This window comes from Paralichthys olivaceus, chromosome 13 (assembly GCF_024713975.1).
Source record: "Paralichthys olivaceus isolate ysfri-2021 chromosome 13, ASM2471397v2, whole genome shotgun sequence".
In the NCBI taxonomy this organism is placed as follows: Eukaryota; Metazoa; Chordata; class Actinopteri; order Pleuronectiformes; family Paralichthyidae; genus Paralichthys; species Paralichthys olivaceus.
Window position 1 is genome coordinate 18,687,444 of NC_091105.1, and position 25,413 is coordinate 18,712,856.

The following is a 25,413-nucleotide window of genomic DNA, read 5'->3' on the forward strand; positions in this document are numbered from 1 at the left end:
AGAATAAGGAGAAAAGAAAGAAGATAAGAGAAATGTGACTGAATTAATCACAAATAAGACAAAAGACCAAAAGACAATGTTTTCTCATATAGCGAAGACTATGATCGATGCTCCTGAGTTAGAGATAAACTGAGGGTAGAGAGAATATGTGGGGGAGGGTGTCTGGTTATTGGTCCTCCACAGACTGAGCAAGATAATGACTCATCTCATTGCTTTCTTTTAAGTTTCCAATGTGTTGCATTTTCCTCCAGCTGCTCTTTGCAGGTGTTTGCTATCGATGTAAAGCTCTGTAAATCCATCCATGTCTTTTTTCTCCTCTTTGGTTGTTTCTAGTAAAGGGAAGCAGGGTAAGACTTCACGAAAGAACAAGGAAAACCATCCTATTTATCTGTTGGTTATGATAACATTGTTTTCTACCAAATCACTGCTGAGATTGCAGACTGTAGGATAAAGCTGTAAGATAACGTTATCACAACCAATGGATCCATTGACCAAAGCTATAGTTCTGAACCCCGAGCTGTAATAAACTATAGTTTTCCATTAAACATCTTTTTCGGTTGCTGATCTACTGTCTTTTAAATCGTTCAGAGATCAGCAAAGTTAAAAAAACAGAGTTTTCCTGACAAAGCCTCTGATTCAAAGCAGGTCAGACATTGAACAGTTGTGAACAGGTGATGGACAAAAACCTGCAAAAAGTAGTCCTACTACATTGCATTTAGTGCTAAATGCCTTTCCCCTTTACCTCCACAAAATGCACATTATTGCTCGCGAGTGTTCAGTTGTTTTGTTGATAGCATTGTTGATAGGATCTCCCAGGGCAAATCAAATCCAGGCTTAACTATTGGCCAGAACTAAAAATGGAGAAAGTGTTGCAGTGTGCAGTCCCCTACAAAGTCTAGCAAGTGTCTGTAAGCTTTGTAAGATTTCTTGACCAACAACTTCTGGCTCCACACTGCATCTTAAAAATAGTCTATAAACCTGTGGTCTTACCAGGTTTTAAACCTGTTCTAACTCTAACAAAAGAAAACCCTGGAACAAATTTGACCAGCCTCCTTGCTAACACTAAGCCTTTGCGTTAGGCTGTTTTCACTGGTTTTATGCCATTTGACGCTCCTCTTAACACTATGAACGGCCTCAACTGACCTTGAGTTTTGCCGTAAACAAGCTGCCAAACAATTTCAATGCACCTTTAAATGTGTGTAATGCTTTGATAACTTTTCTTCGCACTTCATGAAGTTTGATTTTAGGTAAAGAACATTTTTGGCATGCCACTAGCTACTAGTGACATGAGCCTAAAATGTCATTGGCCTGTCAGCTTTCAGAAATAGTGAGCACACCTGCACCCTGCTCCCCTTTACCCCGCAGGCTGTTTTGTCTCCATTGGCATTGTTGGTGCATTCAAATGTTATTTTCTTTCTCTCTCTGAAAAATGTTTGCTTTCTCCAATGATTTCTCTGTTCTACTGTACTTGTTTTTGCTGTCTGAAATGTCATGTTTGAGTTTGCACAGAATCCCCTCTCTCTCACTCAGGGCTCTCCAATCAGGAAAACTTCAGTCTCAGAAGCCCCCTCCCATGTCATCAGTGATTGGGTAAAAATACCTGCCCATCCCACCCTCTTCTTAACGTATGGCTACCAGCCTTGCCCATCACCAAAACTGCTGAATCCTCTAGCAAGCAACTCTGATTGGCTTACTTTTATTTCCTGCCTATTTACCTCACTATTTCACCATTGACCAATAGCTCCTGTCAGCTGGATAGACATAACACATTATTGCCTCAGATTCTGACCATTTCTGGATGCTTTTAGAAAAACCTCGACTTTCTTAACAATAACAAATGCTAGTTGCAGTAATATTAATATTTTCTGATCATTTGAATGGTGTGGAAATGGGTGTGTGTGAGGTTAGTGGGTAGACAATATTATAAGTATTCAACTGCTGATGCAGTAACTCGTACTTATGTCAGATTATCGCGTGGATTCATTCGCCTTTCTTTCAGGTGAATTTGAACTTTCTACTAACAGCTAGATTTTGGACTGGAGCCTAGAAACCAGTTCTTGACCCTGAGAGCAGTGTGTGTGACAAAGTAATGTGAGTTCAAGGTTTATGGTGGACATCCAGAGAAGCAATTTTTTATTTTCTATCAATTGGGTATAAACAGTGAAGCTCACTCTGAAAAGCTGGTGTGGCCTGCGTTTTTTTCTAAGGCATACCTCATAGATTTAATGGCCTTCAAAAATTACTGAGAACAAGATCCGTGGTTCCCTTACGTCTTAAAGTGAATGAAGTCAATGTATTGAGGGAAAGAGGTGCAGTCTAACTTTCTCACTAACCTTGATGGGCATTGCTTTGCTTCGGCTGTCTAGTCCTCAATGTAAGGGTGTGATAACATAACCTCACATCATTTGATAACAAGACGATAATTATCTTGTCTTTAGTCACAACTAATGACTGTGAAATATAATGGTTGGCTTGAATAACGTTCAAATAATTTATTTTAACTCAGCCTCTTCATTTTGACAATGATTTTCGATTCTCTTTTATAGTAAATCCAACATATTATGTTTTACAATGGATTGACATTGACTCATGCAAAATGATGATTAGCTGGGCATATTGGGCAATATGGATGCACATCTCTCAGTAAATGCAGCCAGGCTACAGTTTGAAATATTATTTAATATTACTAAATGTATACAAGAACATCTGAAGGCGCCAGTTTGAATGAGCCTGATGCTACTGATAGTAATTTTGTGTTAATGAAGTGTTAACGCTGGCAGTGTAATAGTGAGAAAACAGCTAAGTGGACCTTGAGTTGAGAATGTTTTTCTCACACATTTTGATTTAAGATTTACACAAACCCTCAATCATGTGCTCGTCTCTTGTCTGTCTCAGAGCTGGAATTCAGCTGTCACCTCTTTAACTGTGAATGTAGCTGCTACAGTACGTCATTGAAACAGAATGACTAGTGGCCACATCGGTCATTGTTGCCATTGTACAAAATAAGTGAAGAATACTGCAGTGGGTGTTGTTGGTCAGGTGTAATGACTGATGCATTGCCAGGTGTATATTCATGTAACCATGTTCTGCCAATTTCATTAACTACACTCTGTCCCAGGAGGACACCAAGGCACACGGGCTATGTAGACTACTCAGTGTATTGTACCCTCATGTGTCTCCCCTGCTGGGCTTGTTTGTCCACACTGAGAATCTTGACTAGATGCTCAACCACCTCAGGTTGTTGTTGAAGAGAGAAGCTGTTCGACCTTAGTCTCCTCTCAGATACTGTATCTGAGCTCCTCAGCTTTTCTCTGATGGGGAGCCTGCTGCACCAAGTGGCAAATATGGAGTAATGGTTGGGTCCCCCAAGGCAAAAAGCATTTGTGATTAGATGTATAAAGAAAGTAGGACCAGAACTGCCGCAGATATGCCAGATAAGCGCCTGCTGGCAGGGCCCATGGGGTCTAGTCATTATCAGCCAGAAACAACATGGGGCCACCACTATGTGGGCTTTCCCCTGCAGAGGGAATAACATTGCTCTGCCATAACGGTGCACAGTTTAGAAATGAAAGGATAAAAACGTATGGCCTTCATTGCCTGCAATGCAACTCAACCGCTGAAACTCATTCTGACATTTCGATGTGTTAGCGGCTAATTTAGTCTGCAATAGTCCTCTCTTTAATTCCAACCAACTTTTTTTTTTTTTTACATTTTCAAACTTTGTCTTTAACACCAACAACACTGACTCAAGTGACGTTACTTAAACCAGATCATTTTGAAATCAAATTTGCAGTAGTACTCGCCAAAAACTAGGCCTCCTTCACTAATATCATCTTTAGAATTTTCTTAACTTTGTTCTTAAGACGTTCCTAAGAAAACAGAATTGTTCACATTTGTGTTTTTGTATTGATGAATGTGATGTCCTGGTAATTTGAAAGTGCGTGGCAGTCTTTCCAGGGTAGCATAGGTAAACGCTCCACCAATGCTCATAAAAGGGCATGAGACTGCGCACTGTGCGCACACACAGAAATCAAAAACTGAGAAAAACATTAAAGAAGCCAGGAGTGATTGAATGAAAATCTAAAGACGGCACTGTACCATAAAAAAGTTGTTTTTATTTTGTTGTGTCAGTAATGGAGATAAAAAATACTACATAAAACCATACATGGAATGCAGTTACATGTTCAGTAAAATCTGTATCGGGAGAAAGTCGCATAATTGAAAATTAAACCTGACCCTAGTAAGAAATTAGTTCAATCTCAGATTTAGAATCAAGGAGGGTGCACAAAGATATCGGAGCTGGTGCAGTGCTTCATTGGAAAAACAGCACTGCAGGTGAACCCTCAGATGAGCATCCCTGGATACTCGACCTGAGCCTGACAGGACCATCAGGACAATAACTGATTATTTTACTGCAGAAGCGTCCTGATCAGTGTGCGTAGATTTTGTTCTTACATAAGATCAAATCATTGATGAATGTCAGAATCGTCATAAAAACTGCATAAGTGGTTTCTTCTTAATCATGGTTGGTGAATGAGGCCCAATGACCTTGGATCGTATCTTCCCCTCCACATACGACTCACAGCATGCAGTCGCAATCTCTCTCAAGCATTTCCAGGGGTCATGGGCAAGTTTAGAATGCAAATCCAACTTGCATATGCAGTATGTTGAGGCTGCTCTGGCTTGTTGGTAATCTAAACATAATATCAGTGGTTTGAAATGAGGTCTTATATGATTTGTGCTGACCCTGTGGTGATGTTGCCGTTTTTGTCTCTGAGATTGACCAAATAATAAATAAGAATGACTTGTTTCCCTTTTGAAGACGTGCCAACACCCTCCCCCTATTCACTTCTCTGTGTTTCAAATGCAAAACATGTTTAATGAAGCTAATTAATTTATGCAACACCTAATTTAGAATGCGGCAGCGTCTGCACCAGGCAGGTCAGCTCTCACCTCTGAGACAGGGCTCACTGCTGGGTCTCCCCCCTTGTTGCAGAGTCTCCTTTACCCCCACATTTAGAGGCTAATGCACAAAGAAAATTAGAACAGCCAAGAGAGACCTAATTCCAATTTATGTTGGCACTTGTTTCCTCCTTAATAAACTTTTAAATAATTTCAATCATCACTACTATGTATTTACAGGTTGTAACAGTAGGTTAATCCGACATTAAGCTTTTAGATGAGATGGGATGTTGTAGCTGAAACAACTTCCAGTTCCTTGCATTCGATGTGCTGCAGAACATCCTGTAACATGAACAGCAGGTTTATGTTTGACTTAAGGACTAGATTGTACAAATGTGATGCTCGTCCATACTAGATATGTATTATTTGTTTAGCTTAACGCATCTCTCCCCTCCCCAACAACCACCCACCTTTTGCCTCCTGATCCTTAGGTCCAAGGAAATAATGTTGTATTTCAGAAGTGTTGATTGCTTTTTAATATCACTGCCTACGGTGTACATTTAGCAGTCGTATTGCCCTTTTACTTGAAATTGAATTTCTTCCATCATGTGATTTTTTTTTTTAATCCAGGCGTCCAGAGGCTACAAAAATTGATTCCCTCTTCTCTTCAGCTTTATTTGCTGTTCAGCAGGAGGCCATACTATGCCATTACTTGTCAATATCTACAGCATTGTAGTCAGTCTTCAGTCGTCAAGCAACATATGACAAAGACATACAGTATGTAGACGTGATGGTGTGGAAAGGGTTGAAGGATGGATTTTTGGAGGATTGGGTGTTGGAAGGTAGTAAAAGTGGACATAAGGACAACCAAAGTGGTGTTTGGGCATACCTTGTATTATCTACTTTTTTTCTACAGTTGTAAACTTATTGAAATGCATATAGAAAGTTAATATCATTCTACAGAGAACTCATTAAAACCCTAATTTACCAATCAGCTTTCAGTCATCATCATTAGGTCCATTTTGCAGCTTATTGTCATTTGTGAGAATAACAGACCAGGGGCAGACTTAGGGGCGCCATGCTGAAATATTGCGAGTACTTTAGCTATAATGGAATTTTGTAACTCATATGCTTCAGTGTTCCAAAAAATCAATAGTAGGTTTTTTGGTGTCAGTCCCATATACTGACCACATACCGACTATTATTCAAGTGACATGGCAGATGAATCTAGATGAACAGAGTTAGCAGAAGGATCTAGGACTTGAATAGTTATTATGTTCACAATCTACCAGTTCCAGCAGCATTTCTCCCTAATGCAAGTTCCCCTTTGGAAGAGAACACGCCAGCCACACTTGTAAATCACAGCTGGAGAAAATTCCAAATACTTTGTCACAGTTGGAAACAAAACTCTACACCATAGTTGCCGAATTCATTCAGTCCGGAGGGTTATTGTGATATAATGAAAGTGTAATCTTTTCCTTGCACTCATTGTTAGTAGTGCTCACAACTGAATACTAAGCTCCGTGATTAAATGTTTTAATCTTAAAAGGATTCTGTAATAACTTTGCAGCTCTATGGGAGAGACTGGTTGACTGAAGACGGTTTACTTAGCAGAAAATGTACTGATGTTATGTAACACGTTCATCACAACTGAAGGAGGTTGTTTTTCTTAGTGAACGCTGACTGTTATGACTGATAGTGTGTGTGGTTCAGGTTACAGTTAGCTTTAAGTTAAGGTAGATTAAGGGTTTTCTTGGGATGGTTAGGTTATGGTAAGGGATACGGAGCGCATGGTAAAGGTCTTCAGAGCTATATATATATATATATATATCTATATCTAGATATATATCTAGATATAGATATATATATATAGAAATGAAAAATGTGTGTTTGTGTGTGTGTAAATCTTTGCATTTAAGCTCTGCATAACTTACAATGAGCAGGTAGCACAGATATACATGACCAGGGGTGGGGCACATCTGGCACATCATTATAATCAGGGCAGCAGAGATGTAAATCGTCATCAGGCTCATGAAATGGATGAAATTAGGTATTTGCATGAAATCTTTTCGTATCACAAGCAGATAAAAGGTTGAATGGATGAAATACTTAAAAGTGAAAGGAGTCCCAGAGTCAGACATCATCTTAGCCTTATCTACCCTGTGCCCTGAATCACACTCAGGCAAACCCCAAAGACCACACACCAAACTCCAAGCTGGACGGTAGCCCTGAGAGAGAGATTGTGCGAGACCACTGTGACACACTGTTTTGCGTGACTGTTTGTGCGTGCTCGTCTGCGCACGCGCATCTCTGCGAGTGTGTGTATAGGTGCATTTGTATCTGTTTGTGTATGTTACAGCGTGTTAATTTGACTTTGCAGTCAGATGACAGTGCCACTGTACAATATGACGCTCAAATGTGCCAAGTGCGGAGTTATCTCTTCGGCTGACGTTTCCACCACAGCTACCAGTAACGCCATGTTAGTCCCGCTAATTATTTTTCCTTAACTCTTCTTACCTCTGTTCTCTCCTCTACTGTACACCTCCCTCCTTCTCCCTTTCTTGATTGGTTGGTTCTCTTTCCCTTTATTCCTCTTGTCATTTTATTTTGTTCTCCCTGATGCCCTGACAGGGGGTATTTCATTCAGTATGAGAGAAGCCTGAAGCTTATGTGCTTCTCCTCTAAAGAAACTGTGTTAACAGTATATATGTAATTAATAATGCAAATGTGATGTGTGTGTGTGTGTGTGTGATCCTCTGAAGAGATCATCAGAGTGACAAACCTCAGTAGAACAGATGTTAAGTAAGACATGGCTATGTATGCAGAGAGGGCTTCAAGCACTATGCATATGTGTGTGTGTGTGTGTGTGTTTGTGTGTGTGTGTGTGTGTGTGGCTGTGATCTGTGACTGCCTATATGGATTATTTCTGTTATTTTCAGCCTGGGCCTTAATTTTCTACTCCTCACTACCAAGCGAACAGAATCTGATGATAGAGAAAGGTTAATTGTGCCCATATCTAGCTCTTTTTGAGTGTTGCTCTGCTGCAATCTACAACATCTAAATAGCTACTTCATGTTTTGCTCAGCTTTGACTTAACAGAAAATACACATCATTTCACTTCATGCTCTGTTATGTGACTTTGCTTTTGCACTGCACACATCAGTGAGTACTCCATAGTTTATGAAGGCTGTGTATATACACAGAAAAAGTAGTTCACATGTTGGTTGGGTATGGCAGTACAATGTATGTAGCCCCATCACCTTTAGTCCTGATCCTGTTTACTTCTGTGATGACTAAGGGTGTTTTTTAACGAGATGGCTAGATCTAAATATAACAGTAAACACTATTATATCTACATTATTTTAAGTGATGTCTGCCACTTTAGTCCAGATTTTGTTTTACTTTTTATTGGGATATTATAGATTTTCTAGCGCAGTCTGGATGAGTAAGAACACCAGGCAACATTTTAAAAATGTTCAAATAATATTTCTTTGGGTTCTATGTCGTTTCCATGTCTTGTGTTGACTCAAACCTCATCCTGTGACGACGTTACTTCACGCCCTGATCTTGTTTCACTCCTGTGACTTACATATTTCCAACAAAGACATTCTCTGAAATTTATATCTATATATCTAAACACAACAGCCAACACTTTTAAACATTCAAATAAAAAGATATAAAACATTCCTGTGGCTCCACCATCGCCCATGGCCAACCTTGAATCTCTTAAATAAAATTGGTTGGTCTCAATAGAGAGGTCACACCTTTTAAATAATAATATTTTCTGCTTTCATCATGGGTCATGATTTTTTAAATTACATGTCAGCCTCTGAATACAGGCTTTAATTAGTATTGTACTGATTTATTTTTCTACTGGCCAACATCAGTGGCATTGACATATCTCACAAAGTTGTCATGTCATGGGAAGATAGTGGAGTCAACAACAAATATATATTCTCATTACTGCTCACAGAAATTGTTTATTTTAGAGAACAGTGCTCTGACGAAGGACGGATTTCAGACACAAGGTCCAGACTGAAAATAACTGGAATTACTCTTTTAACTGATTTGTTGTGACAATTTCCAGCATCTTTATCTGTGAATCAATTTCATACCAAAACAAAACAATTGTGTCACTGTGGGCAGGGTGGAAAAAGGGTGGCCAGCATCAGCAAACCCATTGAATGCTCTGATTTAATACCAGAGGTGGAAAGAAACTCGAGTGTAGAGGTTTTAATGCTATAATTTGTTCACGGTTTTCATTTTATTTAGCTTTGTCTTTAACTTAAATGTATGTTTTACATTTTGCTTTGCAGACTAATTCTTCAAATACAAACTAGATGATATACATCAGAGCATTAAGTACTATTTGCTACATAAAACAGACAAATTATTATTATTACAATGAAATTTCTTTTTAAGTTAAAAGATGTTATGAAGGAACCAGGCCTTTGTTTGAAACTGAGGAATATTATTAATGATTCCCTTTGCTGCAGAATGTACATTAATAAGAAAGTCACTAACTTAATGTCAGTCAGCAACAAACTCTTACTTTCAATTTAAAACTTGCAATTTTTGTTCATTTGGTCTTTATTTTCAGGTTTTCGTTTTATGTTAAGCGTGAGGCAACAAAATGACACATGGATTTGAAACACTGTGGCAGCTCACGATCCATAAACTTCTTTCCTTTAATTGACACCTACTTCTCATTAGTTAAAAAAAAAGTAAAAGTAAAACTAATTGCTTATAAGGACGTATTGTTTTATTGTTGCCTGTGCCACACACTTGAGTTAAAGTCCTCTGTACTTGTTCCACCTCTGGAAATCAATTTAACACCTGCTGAACAGGTTTGATGAGAGAATATAAGTGGAACATGAATTCATGACGCTCATACTGAGAGTAGTTATTTTGCAGGTTTATTCCTGGTCTGCATATTAGAATGAATAAAATGAGTCAGAAATGGCAGAACCGCAAAGTTGGACCAACAACATGGGCAGGGGGAATGACACTTCTCCAGACTCTCTCTCTCTCTGTCCCTCTCTGCTCTGCCTCCTCTGTTTGTCTTTGTATTCTGTTTCAGCCTCATTACACTCGTTTTTTTTCCCCACTGCTCACCCTCGCTCCTCCTCTCTTTTCTGTGGCACTAGACCCTCTATGGTTTGACTGAACCATCTTAAACATACATGCATGTAATATATGTGAATTATGAGCATATATATCTGCAGATAATGGATGTATGTTTTTGTATGTGAGAGTAACATAATTATTTGTTGTGATGTATTTATGCATGGTTAGGCTGCTAATACATGCTAATAGCGTTGGCAGTTATCAAGGGTACGTAGGATGTTGGTTTGAGATTGTGTGAAGCATTTTTTGATTAACATTTCATGGAAATGAATTGTGTTGACTGCCTTAGAATGTAAGAAAAATGACAATCATAGCTAATGGAAAACATAAAATGTTTTACAGCATACCTGTCAGGAAACATTTTGGTTTTTCCCTGTGTCATGTTATAAAAGGCTTTCTACTGCTGTCCTTGACTGTAATTCCCATCCCCTCCTGCAGGGCATCACTGTGGAGCTCCTGTGTGGTTTTGCCCCTCCTGGCCCTCACTTGGATGTCGGCTGTCCTCGCGATCACCGATCGGCGCTCTGCGCTCTTCCAGATCCTATTTGCCGTCTTTGATTCACTGGAAGGCTTTGTCATTGTCATGGTGCACTGCATCCTGCGCAGAGAGGTACCTCACCGCACCACAACCCTATCTAGTTGCTTCTTCTAGATTTAGTTTGAGACTGTAAATGCTCTTTCTTTGTGTAATGTGATTCTGTGGAAGTTTCCATAAAAACTAGTGCAGGTCATTTCTATGTTTAATGACTCAAGCAGTGAAAGTCAGCAAAGTAAAAGTTGGAGATTTTATTTCCTGTAGGTGTAAGTGTGAGGGTGGGGGGTTGTTTGTATCCGTATGTCAGCCCTGTACTGGTTTGGCAACTTATCAGAGGCATACCCCACCTTTCGCCAAATTTCAGCCAGGATAGGCTCCAGCCTCTTGCACCCGTCAAAGGATAAGCTGTATAGCTAGTGGATGGAGAGATGAGAAAAAACTTAATGATTCTGTCAAACATTACTTAGGTCGAGAGCAGCTGGAATTTGAAGATGGGGTAGGATCCTTCAGGGATGATTACTTAGGATTTTGATAAATCCTAGACTTTCCCTGTGGCTTTACCAACATCCCAAATGATCCCTTAATCAATATGGTCATGATGTGCCATTGTCCAGAGTGTCCTGAGTCCTAAAAAGTGCAACCTAATGTTTGTTTGTTTTGACAAATGCCTCGCAGCCAATAGTCTATTCAGCCATTAATCTCACTGGAAATATCTAGGCACATATAGAGCACAAGTCAGTGAAATCCAGCACCACCTACACATGCTAAAATGTGAAGCATACAAGATAATTTTAGGTTTGGGTAGCTGTGATGTTTCTTTGTACTGGAAAAGTCTATATACGTTGATAAAAATTCCTACATTAGTAAAATAGTCATGTCCCCCCCTGCTGTTGTCATTCAAATCCCTGTCTATTAAGCAGTTTTTCTTTACCTGTACGTCGCTCTACCTGGAACAATATCACCCTGAACTGGTGGAAAACTATTGATGGGAAACATCTCTGAAGAAGTGTTCAATTTTATTTTTTATATCATAACTTTAAACAACAGAACAGCAAAGTAAAACTGAGTTGTTGTGGGATGATTCTCAAGGATTCACTCCAATTTCCCCTTTAAGCGACATGGTTATGATTGTGGTCTGTGATGTATTGAATGGGAATGCATCGGAGAACTTTAATGATTATATAATCCGATGTCCATGACCGTTGTAGTTCTGCAGTTCTCCAACTTGAAGTCGAGACATTTTAGTCCAAAGCCCCAACACTATAAATTAAATTACATTTTTCAAATCAATTTTATTTGCATAGCGCCAAATCATAATTGTTCGACCTAATAAATTTAGCCAGTGTTTGCAAACTGAAGTATTTACTAAAGAAGTCACATCAGTATTTCATTTGCCAACCTGTACTAAGATGTCATGGTTTGTTGCAGGTTCAGGAGGCGGTGAAGTGTCGCGTAGTGGACCGCCAGGAGGACGCAAATGGAGATTCAGGTGGATCTTTCCAGAATGGCCATGCTCAGCTCATGGTATGTATATACTTATTTTGGTGCCATTACAATTATTATTAATTATTGACAGGATGTGTGCAGTTGACACATTATGTACTGTTTTCTGTCCTCAGACTGACTTTGAGAAAGACGTTGACATGGCTTGCAGATCAGGTAAGCTGTAGGTTGAGTGAGTTTGATTTTGTGTGTGGATTTGATTTGACTTTTGGGACCGCTGTTTAAAAAGCTACAGATTCCTCTTTGTGCCTCTTTTCACTACTTCAAATGCGTCAGCGCTGTCGTAACAGATGTGAGACTTGTTCTCCCTCAGTTCTGCACTTGTGTCTTACAATCAGCATCACAGCAGCCTCCTTTCACCAAGAAGTTGTTTTGACAAGAGATACAGCACATTACTGCTGCACAACACAGTTTAGTCCAGGCTGATGGGAGAGGGATGAATGTGTGCTGAGTAGTTATAAGCAGATAAATAGGGCTGTCAGAGTCTCCTACACTGCAGCTGTATAATTAAGTCCCACCCGACAGTGCCACATCAGATACTGGCTCTGCTCCGATATCTGCTGGGAGTGAAAATCTGATTATCTCTTGAGACAGGATATCAAGAAAAGCATCTGGAGCAGAAAAGCTATTGAGACACAGACAGGCCCGATTGAGAGAAGGCAGAAAAGAAAAGAGATTATAGTTTTTTTAGTCTTTTTCATGTATATGTCAATAGGAGGAAGGAACACTGGCAGCATGCACAAAGACAAGGTGGGCACAATTGCAGACATGCACTAGAGATGCATTAATCCAATACTGATATCAGATACTGGTCCAATACAGACTCAAACATATTGTGATACACCTCTCAGCTATTTATTTCTTTGTGTGTGTGCTCATCATGCATTAGCAATTCACTGGTGGGAAGTATTGTGATTTGACTTTATTTTCAAAAACTCTTATAATTACAATAGATATTACTATTGACATGATAAAGCTGGAAGCTGCCAACGAGGATCAGACCCAAGGAACAACTGAGGCTTTACAACCAACTGTGTTTCAGATGGTTTGGGCTAACCTGAACATATGCACCAATACAACAGTGTCGAATCAGATTAAAGACAGCTGAAAGACATTATTTTGTTGTTGCGTAATGACGATGCCCTGTTTTGATTTGAAGACCTTTATCAAAATCTAGTTTTACAAAGTGCATATTACTATATAAATGTGTTGAATTTACTGAAATGATAGAAAAGGCCTGGGGTCAATAGGGAACGACATCTAATTTCACAGACACTCATACCCTCAAGCAGGTATCCAGCCACGGTCCAACAGTTCATCCCAGATTTGTTTTCTGTCCTTCTGTTGCCACCAGGCACTATGAAGCGCTCGTCTCTCCAGGGGGAGGAGAAGGCCTCCGCTGGGACCCTCACCCTTCAGAAGGGTTCTAACTTCAACACCATGCCAGCCAGCATGGCTAAGGTTCACCTCCAGAATGTGGCCGACTACAACTGTCACACTCTGACGCTGCGCAGGGAGAAAGGCGCTGCTAAGGGGATCAGCACAGAGCTGCCAGGCGCCAAATCCATCTACATCTGTGACGGCGAACTCTTCAAGCAGCTGGACGGAGAGCTGCCTCGAGGGAACGGTGAGGGCAGCAGCTCTGAGGGCACTGGCAAAGGTCCGGGATACGTCATTCTACCAACCAACAACACGGGCACTCTGAAGGCAGCCAAGGGGAAAGAAGAGCAGGCGGCCAAGTATAACATCGGCATTGAGCAGCTGCCTCAGACCAGACTCATCCACCTGGCCAACTCCGCCAGTGGGGAGCCAATGCCTGGCTTTGGGCTGAAGACCCTGCCTGCCGACCAGGTCAGTGTGTCATGCTCTGACAGAGACTCACCTGCACACAACCTGCAGCCCAGAGACTCCCAGGTGGCCAACAGCATGTGTGATGGGGGAGACTCCGGAAACTCTGGTGTGATGTCTAAGAGTGAAACCGTCTCCACGCTGTCCATGAGCTCACTGGAGGTAGGACACCACGGAAATAATTAGCATATTGTTGTCATAGTAATGCATTGTCAGCCTCATACCTATTATTTAAAATATGACATGCATGTAAAGTTTTGTTTTGTACTGCTACTGCTAACCATAAATTCTCAAATATTTTTATCGGAACTGTATTCAGAACCAGGCCTTTACTTGGTTTTTAATTTGTAATTTCCCATATCATGAGGATATTTATTGAATATACTTTAGTGAGAAGTCTCTCTGTTCTCTGATCTGTTCTTGTTTAAATTTCTATTAACACTTTTTGCTGATAATGCCTAGATTTAAGATAATACGAATTCACACAGCACCAATCCCATCAGTACAACAACTCTGCTGCTCTCTCTTTTACTTTTAACACATACCTTTTTTCACTAATATATTCCAATCTCTTGTAAATAGTAATTTTATTCATAATGCAATTAGTATGCCTGTCTTTTCTGGAGCAGGAGTCAAAAAGAAGTTGTTATGAAACTTCTAAACTACTTTAATAAGTTAGCGAGATGGTGCCTTTTGATATTGTGGGTATGGCAGGGAGAGAGTGTGTCTTCTCCTGATGTCTCTTGTTTCTAGAGCTGTTAACTTATTTTGGTAACAGACAAGATCCTTTACTGGAAGGCTTTTAAAGGAGGAGGTGTTGAGTTTCACAGATAGTGTCTGTAAAGGTAAAAGGGATTGGAATTTAGTGAGAGACAAAAAGGAGTGTAGCAGCAAGCCAGTGTCTCACGACTCTGCTGTTCTACTGATGGAATTAGTGCTGTATGAAAGGATGCTATGCTGAATTTACTATGTAAGCTATATTTCAGATAATTCCATGTGTTTTTAACTTGCTTTTGTTTGAGAATTTACATTAGCATCATGTTGGTAAACATCACTTTCTTGTCATATCTTCTCGTTATTGTCATTCTCTCAATACAGGGACATCAATCTTTTTTTGTTCATCATCTATTAGTTTGCATGGACTGCAGCCATCCATACAATAAACATTAGAGTACTTTTCTAAAACCTTGCTCTAAAATCATATATGTGGCATGTATGGAGCCACAGGCTTAAGTTTGAGAGTTGATCAGCTGAGCCACAGATAACCTGTGGTCCATTATCTAGGTCCCCACAGGGAACTGCTGTCCGATTTTTCTTGTATGCTAAGGTCATCCCCTCTCTGATGCTAAAAATAAGCCAAATTATTTCATTCATGGCAAAGACTAAATCATGAGAAGCATCCCAGCATTGTCTGGCCCCATGTAAGGACAGCATCTTTAAAAAGGTTAGTTTTCACTCAGCTCCTAGCTCAGACAGCAATGGCAAGTTGAGATGACTCAGTGATCAGCACACAGCAGCCTGGACATCTGCCTGCTGGTGTCTTTTCACTCCGGGGCAAAACACACTTCCATAATGCCGTGTGAGGCGGCAGCTGACACAGCTACCGAGCAGCCTGAAGGTCAGGTTTTCTTTCATCACTCTGTGACGGAGGACTCAAAGGTCATTCGGTCACAATCTGTTAACCGCAAACTTGTGCCAACAGGGTCAGAATGACCAGCAGCAAACCTTGTTTCCACCCACATGACTCACTCCTCTTCTCTGAGTCCCAGAAACATCATTTCTTGACTGGCTGATGTGGGGATACACAATGAAACACTTAAGAAATAAGGAACTCAAGACACATCTTTAATCTCTCTGTCTCATCTCCCCCCAGAGACGAAAATCACGCTATGCAGAACTTGACTTTGAGGTAATTTTAGTCTTTTTGATTCCTACAGAGCTTTTTAGACCAAAAAGCTGATGTCTCTAATCTATTCAGACCTCTAGATGTTTGCATATATTTATTACTCAAAAGTTTGGGTGGGACTGTAGTGTTGAGATTAAAGACATTTCATGTGAAGGGGGTAAAGTAGGATTGATGGTAGGCTGTGCTGTTTGCCTTGTACGTAACGTGCAATGTTCCTGTGTAGAAAATAATGCACACCCGGAAACGCCACCAGGACATGTTTCAGGACCTGAACAGGAAGATTCACAGTGCAGACAAGGATAGAGAATCTCCACCTGTTGACGCCAAAGCTGCCAAAAGATGGAGTGTGTCCTCTGCCAGCAGTGACAAGACCAACATGAGTGTAACTAGTTTAACTTTATTCTGTTCTGCCCCCCCTCCCCTATATCGAATATTGTTCTCCTTTTCTTACTTATCATTAGCACAAAACTCTTGAGTTGAGCAGGTTGTTAAATAAATGCAGCCATTTTGAAAATTGCATCTGCTTACAATGCCAGTGCTAGAAGAAATTAGCTGCGGGGAGAATCTAGAGGCTTAACTGTGGATGGTCGTACAAACTGCAATTGCAAACTCAGCCAAATGAACAGCACATCGACTTGAAATCAGCATTGCCAGGTGTACAATAATTATCGTACTTGTTTATAATTTTGCCCTCTTTTCAAGGTATGATCAACAATATCTCATAATGTATGATAATTTTGTGACACAGAATGAGTAGTTTTAATCAGTCAAGGGTATCTTACAACCCAACCCAATCAGGATAGTAAAATATGGCTCCTACATCTGCATTTAGGCATATCTTCTCACATATTTTCTTTCCAGCCAATCATGCTTCATTAACCATCAACATTAGCCTATGTTAAGTTTGAGCGAATAACTTGAGCATGTTATTGATACATTTTCAATGTAGATGCCAAACAGGCTATAACTCATGATGCCATTTTACATGAACATAGACTCATGTGCAGGAAAGGACCGCATGGCTTTTTTGTCCTTTAAGATTGTATCACATATCTTGTGCATAGGCAAAGAGGAGTGTTATACTTTCAGTTAGTTTTCAATGTTGGGACATTTTAATTTGAGTGAGTTCAGAAGGATTACCTCCTTTAAAAACAATAAGTATTGTGGTTACCCACGTAGCCAAAGTGGTTTTGCCCAATGATGGCCTGAAGAAACAACTCAACCTAAGTCTGGTTGCCACACTTGTGCGAAACCCAGTTTGAATGATGCTCCAGAGTTAGCCAAAGTACAATGAAATGGGTCCAGAAGGTCAAAGTGTACCAGCATTACCAGCACAGGGTAGTCTATAAGATAACATTATATTATAATGAAACTACACAACATGATGATGTAATAGCTACTGTTTTATTTTTTAAATGTATATTGAAATAATGAATGGTTAATATAACACTATCCAGCATCCTCAATAATTCTGCATAGAGATGTAATAGAAAGAAATAATCTATTCTGTTTCTTATCTTACTAGTGAGTTTTAATCCTGTCCAAGCCTCAAAAAAGCACCAAATGCCACTCAGTCTTTTTCAATCCTGAAACAATGTCAGCTATCCCCTCCCACTAAGATTCAAAATATGCAACATGGTTTTGTTAATTCTTGCTATTAGCTTTTTAAAAAATGATTTGTGCCGGGGGGGGTTTTCCACTATATACAAAGGGAAACTTGGCTGAGACTGGATTTGTTGGGTACTAGTTTTCAACAGCAGGAAATCACATGTTGGCTTTGTAGCTGCAGTCATTCCAAGGCAGCAGTTCCCATTTCCTACTGCTGCAAAATCCCTTGATCTCCGTTTGTTTCACAGCTTTAGAGTCAGGGTCTATATATATAAATATGATAAAAAACAATGTGATGTAATAATCATAGGAGAGGCAGAGAGACCAACTTCTACACTCTGGGTACAAGATATGTTTTGAGAATGAGCTCATCAACCACAATCATATTGGCAATCTTTATTGGCATTCTAGCTTTTTGCATATGCTATTTTATAGACTGAATGAGCAAGTTTTACATTATATTATTTGGGTTTGTCAAACTGTTTGACAGTACAAAATATTTGTCTCCACTTTCTTGCCAAGAGTTAGCTCAACAGCTTGAACAGAAAAGTCGCCAGATATGTTGATCACCACAAATTGAAGAAAATGTCCTGGCTACAAAAATGCACAGTAAACGAAAAAACTAGTTTTGTACACTTCTATTGGTATACAAATGAAACTGTTCACTTTTGAAGTCCTGTTATATGGATTATTTGGACTTTAGACAGAGGTTAGCTTCCATCAGCTTCCATTTTGTATACTAAGCTAGGTTCCAGATCTGTGCTCAACACACAGAATGGCAGCGATTTGTATCGTTCTTGGCAAGAAACTTAATTTATTTTTCTTTTAGGGCAGCATGAGGTAAAGTAGTTCCACCAAAACAACTGAAATACATCACAGATTTGATCTAAGACAAGCAAGCCTTTTCACTGTATCCTCCTCTCATCAGGACAAGCAGCAGACCCCTAGTAAGAGGGCATGGGAGGGCATCAGGAAGACCCACTCCCCCCCATCCTGGGTAAGGAAGGACCTGGAGACAGTTGCAGCCTCTCCTCTGGAGCTGCAGACAGTGGAGTGGGAGAAGACCAGTGCCACCATTCCTCTGGTGGGCCAGGAGATCATGGACCTGCAGACAGAGGTGTGACCCAGATAATGGACTCATACATACAACTCTTTTTTTTTTCTTTTCACTGCTCTCCGACAAACAAGCAGACACACCACATACACTGCCCTGCTCTGTACTTATACTCAAAGGCTGGATGAAGCCCACTGCGGGAACGTGAGGGGGAAGAAGGGTGAGGAGGAGAGAGAAGCATCACAATATCAGAAAATCAATTTAACCAATTAAAGAGAGAATGGGAACAGTGTCTTTCCTCTGTTCTTTCATTTGACGTTTGGACTGTGTTTTTGTCAGAAAAATACTCGTCATCTTCTTGTATATGGTCTCAGATACCATGCTGGCTTACATGGGAGACAAAGCGGCTGATTCAGCTGCTGTATCTGCATCATGTAATAAACAGCACAGCAAAGGTAATCATGCAATGTTTCCCCCTGCATTAAATGGTTACAGTGTAATAATCATGATTATGTCTCTTTTTTTCCACTGTTGAGACTCTTGCTGTTTCCGCTCTCTCTTTCTCCTGATGAACGCTTAAGTTGTACTTGGCTCGAGTTGCCTCTGGATCTATTTCTTTGACATCAATCTCAAAAGGAAAAATGAACAGGGGTTTGAGGAGGCAGACTGCCAAACACACATCCATGTGCCCCTCAATGCTGTTGCCTCCCCTCACGCCAATCCTTTTGGCTACGAGACTTTATCCCCCCCGATCCCTGCGGGGCAAGGTTGGCCCTGCAGCAACAGGCAGAGGGGAGGATGAGAAAAAAATCGAAGACATCACCCTGAGTCAAAATGGCAGGTTGCCTACTCATCAACAGAGACCTCAGAGACGCCAGAGAGCGGGCCGCTCGGCCCTGTGCTCTAAGCGGCCCTCAACGTCAACCTCAACCTCAGCCACACAGAGGGACAACATGGACATCAGTGCATCCTGTTTCTCGATGTATAAGCAGTCTTGGTACAGTAAATGCAAAATAGGACAGTGTTTCAAATATAAGGAAAAAGGTGCTTGCGTTCGAGTGTGTATGTTGAAAAATAGAAGGTACAGACGGGGCCAAATTAAAGGATAAGTCAGCGCAAAGTTTCTCTCTGGAAGTTTCTCAAACTATATTACATGGATGGAACACCACTCTTCCAAAGAATATTCCCTCATTTGGTGTTGGTGGTGGAGAGTGCTCTCTAAAACCCTTTCATGGGTTCAGATCTGGTGATTGTGAAGGCTATATTGACCCCACCCACCCTGAGGTCGGGCCAATTGTCGTCCACTCATTTTTCAGATTTTTTCCTTAAATTTGTCACCCGTCTGTAAATGATTCCATCCATAGATCTATAAATATTTATGGTTTGATGATTAAAAGTGATGCTAAATACAAGGCAGAGTTTATGAGAGGGATGGTGGTTGCACACAGAGAAAGCACAAGGCTCATTTGGAGTCCTGATGTACAGCATTGTAATTACTTCAGAGTTCTACAGAATGGATTTTAGCCTATAAATATCTTTCTTACTGTGCTTGGGGATAGTTGTTATCATTATTATAAATATGAACATAATTATTCTGATACTGATCCTCTCATCCCCCTGTCCCTTCAGGTTACTGGACTATAGGAGTGTTCTGTATCGCAATGTAACTGTGTGTTTTGATATCACCGCCAGTCACTCCCTCAGATCTGTATTTGTCGGAAAAAAAGCCCTGACCCCCGACCGCCAACCTCAGACCCCCTGATGTGTGTCCCACCTTGCCACACATAGCCCCACCTCCCCTCACTCCCCTTTTTATTTTCCTGGGGTTGACTCTTTGTTAATGTACAGTTTTCAGAGCACAAAATGAATGTGTCTTATTTCTAATAAAAACATATCTATATAATAAAAAAATCAGTCCTCGTTTTCTCACATGAAATACAAACATGATCAACTCTAGTTTTACTCACACCCACTGCATTTTGGTTCTGTTGTGGTACAAGTAGAACCTCAACCTCTCCTGGCAGTGCAGGCACCAGCCAATCAAATTACATTTAATCAAATAGACAAGTGAAGGTCATGTAAATATAAATACAACTTGTATTTGATATTAAACTGGTTAAGCATATTACGTCCCATGTATTTCCTTATAGCTTGGCACGTTAGCGCAAAAGTCAGCTATGTTATGTGTCCTGAACTGTGATTGGTTGTGGTTATGATGATCGCACCAGCAGAAAACATAAGGCATGTTCATGGGTGAGTGTTCAGAAACTTGTGCGCTGGACCTGAGATCTTTGCCAGACCAACATCTCAAGATCTAGAAGTCACTGCAGCTCACTGGTTGGCATGATATCATTCAAACACATAACTCCAACATGAGAAGCAGTATGAGAAACATTCGACTGATTTCAATAAATAACTTCTCTACCTCCTGAAAAGTTTATTTCTCTAAAATAACAGTTTCTTCAACATTTGTTTTGTTGTTTTTACTTTGTGTCTCAGTATGACCTCAGGTTAAGGTCTTTCCAGAGACTTTTCACAAACTAGTGTTGACTGTTATTATCCTGCACTTTTATTATCCTGCACTTTCAGTTAAGAGCTTCAGGTACAACTTGTATCCAAGGTTCATTATAGGAAAATATAACAACATCACTAAAATGCCCTGTTTGAGGAACCATGGATATAAACAGTAATAAGTTGAAAGCTGCTCAGCCATATTGGTCAATAAATAACAAATGATGTCAGACGTGACTGTCATTGTTTTGAATTCTACTGATGACAAATGAGCGTCATCCAGATGTAACCCGAGTTAACCTGGAGGTCAGTGGCACTGGTTCGTAATACTGCTCATGCTATGGTCTTATTGTCGGTCTGACTCGGGTAAGGATGTATGTATTATAGATGTAGAACAGGATTGTATATTAATCTTCTTTAAGCATACTGGATGTCTGCTTTGCATTAATTATTCATTGGATGCTGATTTAGCAAAATTCCCAATAAGTTGATGCACACCATCAAATTTTGAATAGAGAAAACTGGTGATATGGAAACTAAAATAACATTCATTGTTTAATTCTTACAATTTAACTGTTTGAAAAGACATCTGTTTGTTGTTTGTTATCCATTAGTGATAACATAAGCACAGCAAAGGTGAGCTCATCTGTTAACACCCAAGATACTAAACCACAGAGTGTTACGTGTGAAGATTTTTAGTCATCTGGGTCCAAGAGGCTACGCATTGGTAACTGCAACACAAGAAAGTCCATTTGCCAATGTACACGCATGTAGAACTCCTACACACAGAGTATGCCAAAACACAGGAGGACATCTAGCAAAAGATGAACACAGTGGGGCTTTTTTTTTTTTTTAATTGTCCGTCTCTCTTATGACAGTGCATGTTGAGCCAGTAGTCATTAGTGGGTTGTCGCAGCATGGATGCTGGGGGCTTAGCAGCAGGGCCGTGATGTCCCAGGTCCAAGCTTTTCCTACGAAAAGTAGTAAAACTTACAGATGCTCATTTCTAATTATACAGTCGCTATGTAAGTGTGAATAGCAAGAGAACTATAATTACACCCGTCAAATGAAAACCAATCTGGACGAACCCTGGACAAAAAGGTGGTGAGAGTCAGCAGCTGTACATTATTCAGTGAATAAATGCCAGAGTTAAATAATGGATCACAAAGAGCTTTAGTTTTCACAAGAATCACAACAATGACATAGATTACATGCACAAATTAATTTAAAGTACACAATATTTTCATGGAGGAATTTTCAATTCAACAAATCCAATACTAAACCATGTGACTCTTTACTTATTGTTAGAACTGTTACAATCATTAATAAATTAATTAAAAAAAACAAAAAAACATATTGTCTTATTCTGGTAAGACTTGTTTGCTCAGCAAGGAGCTGTTGACAAAAATATAATATCTGACAATTCAGTAATGAGGTGGTCCTACAAGAGTGGCAGAATTGCTAATATACCAGATTGATAGATGTTTATTTTGTCCTTCCAGACAAGTGTTGTGTCTCATACAGCATACAGACAGACAACTGGCATTTTGTCTCTCTCCCCTCTCCTGGCTGGTGTCTTTTCCCTTCCCTCTGTCTTCTGAGTTTGTTTTTCAGGGTGCAGCTGTCCTATCACCCTCCTCCTTCCTGAGTCTTCCCTCCTCATCATCAAGCCTGCTTCATTTCAGTCTTCCTCCATTTAGCCACACAGTACTCAAGCTCCTGACTGGTTTTTGCCTTTGCTTTTTTGGAAAGTTTGGGATTTTTTCCTTAATTAATCTCTCCTGTGGTCAGCGTCTATTTTTTTAGTTTCAGTTTTTTTACAATACATTTTATTGGTTCAGTTATTATTCCTTGTCTGAGCTCTGCATCTTGGGTCCTGGTACCAGACTTAATTACAACATGACCAGCAGCACAATTTAGCACAATAACCAAACATGATCACAGACCAATACACATAAAACCATCAAGTTACTTTCACCACAGGATATATTTATTGCTAATTTTTAACATAATTATATTTGGTTTAACAGAAGTCATCATCAATCAATCAAATTATATCATATTCACAAATCACACCCTCAACAAGAGTGAGGAAAAAATACTAAAATAAACTTGTGTTAACAGGAACACATCAACAAAAAAACAATATTCACAACATTAAATGTCTGATAGAAATAAAGGGAGCAGTTATTGCTGGTATATGAAGCAGTCTGGTTGTAATCATAGTCCATGATCAGCTGCTATCATGATCCACCACCATGATCAGCCATTGCAATGAGTGCTCCATTGGCTGTTGAGTGATTCAGTTGCCAAACTGGTTCTCACGGTCCTGAGCAGGTTGGAAGTATGAATCAATCTCTGAAGCCATTGTGTTATTTTATAGGTGCAGTGAACAAAGTGCTTGTGTCGTAGAGTAGGAGGCTACCTACGACTATATACATAAAAATTATATTGTAAAAGAGTTGGTTTTAGGTTTGTTTTTTTGGAGCAGTGCAATTGGAGCGGAATAATGTCCCAGCTGAGGAACAATTAATTGGGCAGTTTTAAATACTAAAAAATGATTTTGTCTTTGAATTATGGTGGAGCAGAAGGAAGTTACTGGGAAATATATATATATATATATATATATATATATATATACACACACACACTCTTTGGTCTACCTGATGATTAGGTCTGTTCCAGTCCTGTTGAAGACACAGAGCATTTTATGTCCCTTTGAGATCCCATTTGGCATTTGGATGGTGGCAGCCTGCATGGAGGTTCAGGTCAGAGGACTTCACAGCAGCTGCTGGTCATCAGCGTCCAGCTCGTTCTCCATCGCCTGCAGCTGCTGAAACACGACCGAACACGATGAGCAGCTGAAAAGATCAGAGAAGTGTCAGCAAATGTAATCGCAGTAGCAGTCCATTAATGGCTATTGTCAGGCCTTGGTACGACGTGGCACCAGTGAGGCTAATGCCTGTTAATGGTCTAATTAACGACATGAGGTTAATGTGTTTGGATGGAAAGTAATAATGTTACAGGCCAACCTCTCCTCACGCTACATCACCACAGCAGTGACGGCACCGCGGCCCAGAATGAGCCTCTGAGGTGAGGAAAATCAAGTGAAGTCACTCCAGTTCATGCAGTGATCCCACCATGAGTCAGGAGTTCATGAGTGGTAAGAGGGAGTGTGTTTGACACAGCCGTCATGACGGGCATTACTGTTCCAAACATAGTGCTGCAAAATGTGCAAAGGTCTCTGGCTTCTTTTCCAGCAGAGACGCAGATGAATAGTGACATGATGATGAAGTGTGCAGAAAAAAAAAAACAAACCTGAGATGTGTTTAGTCACAGCTACTTTTAATGACATTATTTATTGTATTAGTTTGAGGGCTGCGTGGGTTTATTAAAAATGTTTTCTTCAGAACAGGGTCCAAACATGTCTGAATGGGAGATATTAACAAATACACATTTGTTTATCATGGTGCATATTGAGTTTTTTTAAGAAAGCTCAAAGCTGTGTTGGGACATGCTGATGCTGGTCGATGCTCAAAGTGGTCAGTTCCCGCTGCTTTTGTTGCTCATTCAATTTGTATAGAATTTGACACTCATACACAGGGCATCTGTGACTCAGGCGGTAAGGAGGGTGGTCCACAGCAGAAGGTCAGTGGTTCGATTCCTCTAGTCTGCATTCCTAAATGCTCCTGGTCAACTTAGTGACCCTCAAATTGCTCCAGCCTGCTGTGCCTACAGGCCTTTTAACAGACCATTAACATTAATTGTATTGTGTCCAAATCGCACCAAATTTGACACTGCAATTTCCTGGGCCACTAACAATACATTGCTGTTGTATTAAGGCAGGTTGCATACATATCAGATGGTGGCTTCACCTATGTGATAGAAAAAAAAGCCAGGGAAGGAAAGAAAACCAGGGACGTGTTCACCTGTAACATATATGGATTTACTCAACTTCAGATTTTTAAGGTATCCTAATCTCTAAATGATCTCTAACCCTCCCTTCAGATCAACAGCAAGAGCAGAGGTAAATGTGTCACCAAATGTATTTAAGCTGCTCTCTTAATTAACATAACATGGTGACATGATATCGGTGAAGTGTTGTATGAATGGATATTTATTGCACCCAGCAAGATGCCGCCCTGGGATGCTGCCTCTGCGTCCATACTAAAATGTGTCACTGGTCAACAGTGAAAGTCTGCTTCAGATAACCTGCTGAGACATATCTAGAGCTCACAGTGGCCATATCATTTTTCAAAACCAATTTTCATACATTTAGCTGTTAATGTGATGGAGCCAATTGTCCAAGAGCCTTTTGTTATTTATTTGGACACATTTTTCTGTCACTATGAATTTACCACATTTAAAAAACAGGCCTGCTGCAGCTGGACAGGGGCAGACACTGAAAACAATGACTGG

At 40.1% G+C, this 25,413-nt stretch overlaps 1 protein-coding gene across 13 annotated transcripts in view; it reads left to right on the top strand.

The window, feature by feature from the left end:
• The window catches only part of adgrb1a (adhesion G protein-coupled receptor B1a), a 151,561-nt gene extending 131,167 nt beyond the window's left edge, over positions 1-20,394 (top strand). For 7 of the 13 annotated variants that reach the window (XM_069537275.1, XM_069537274.1, XM_069537277.1 and 4 more), the window contains 8 exons: positions 7,283-7,381; positions 10,468-10,639; positions 11,993-12,088; positions 12,184-12,223; positions 13,422-14,077; positions 15,789-15,824; positions 16,045-16,203; positions 18,358-20,394. In XM_069537275.1, coding sequence (XP_069393376.1) covers positions 7,283-7,381; positions 10,468-10,639; positions 11,993-12,088; positions 12,184-12,223; positions 13,422-14,077; positions 15,789-15,824; positions 16,045-16,203; positions 18,358-18,552 — 1,453 coding nt within the window. In that variant the 3' untranslated portion in view covers positions 18,553-20,394. Of the gene's footprint in view, positions 1-1,530; positions 1,591-7,282; positions 7,382-10,467; positions 10,640-11,992; positions 12,089-12,183; positions 12,224-13,421; positions 14,078-15,788; positions 15,825-16,044; positions 16,204-18,357 lie in introns of all 13 variants that reach the window. The other 6 variants (XM_069537281.1, XM_069537286.1, XM_069537285.1 and 3 more) reach the window with 3 other exon arrangements.
• The last annotated feature ends 5,019 nt before the right edge of the window (positions 20,395-25,413 follow it).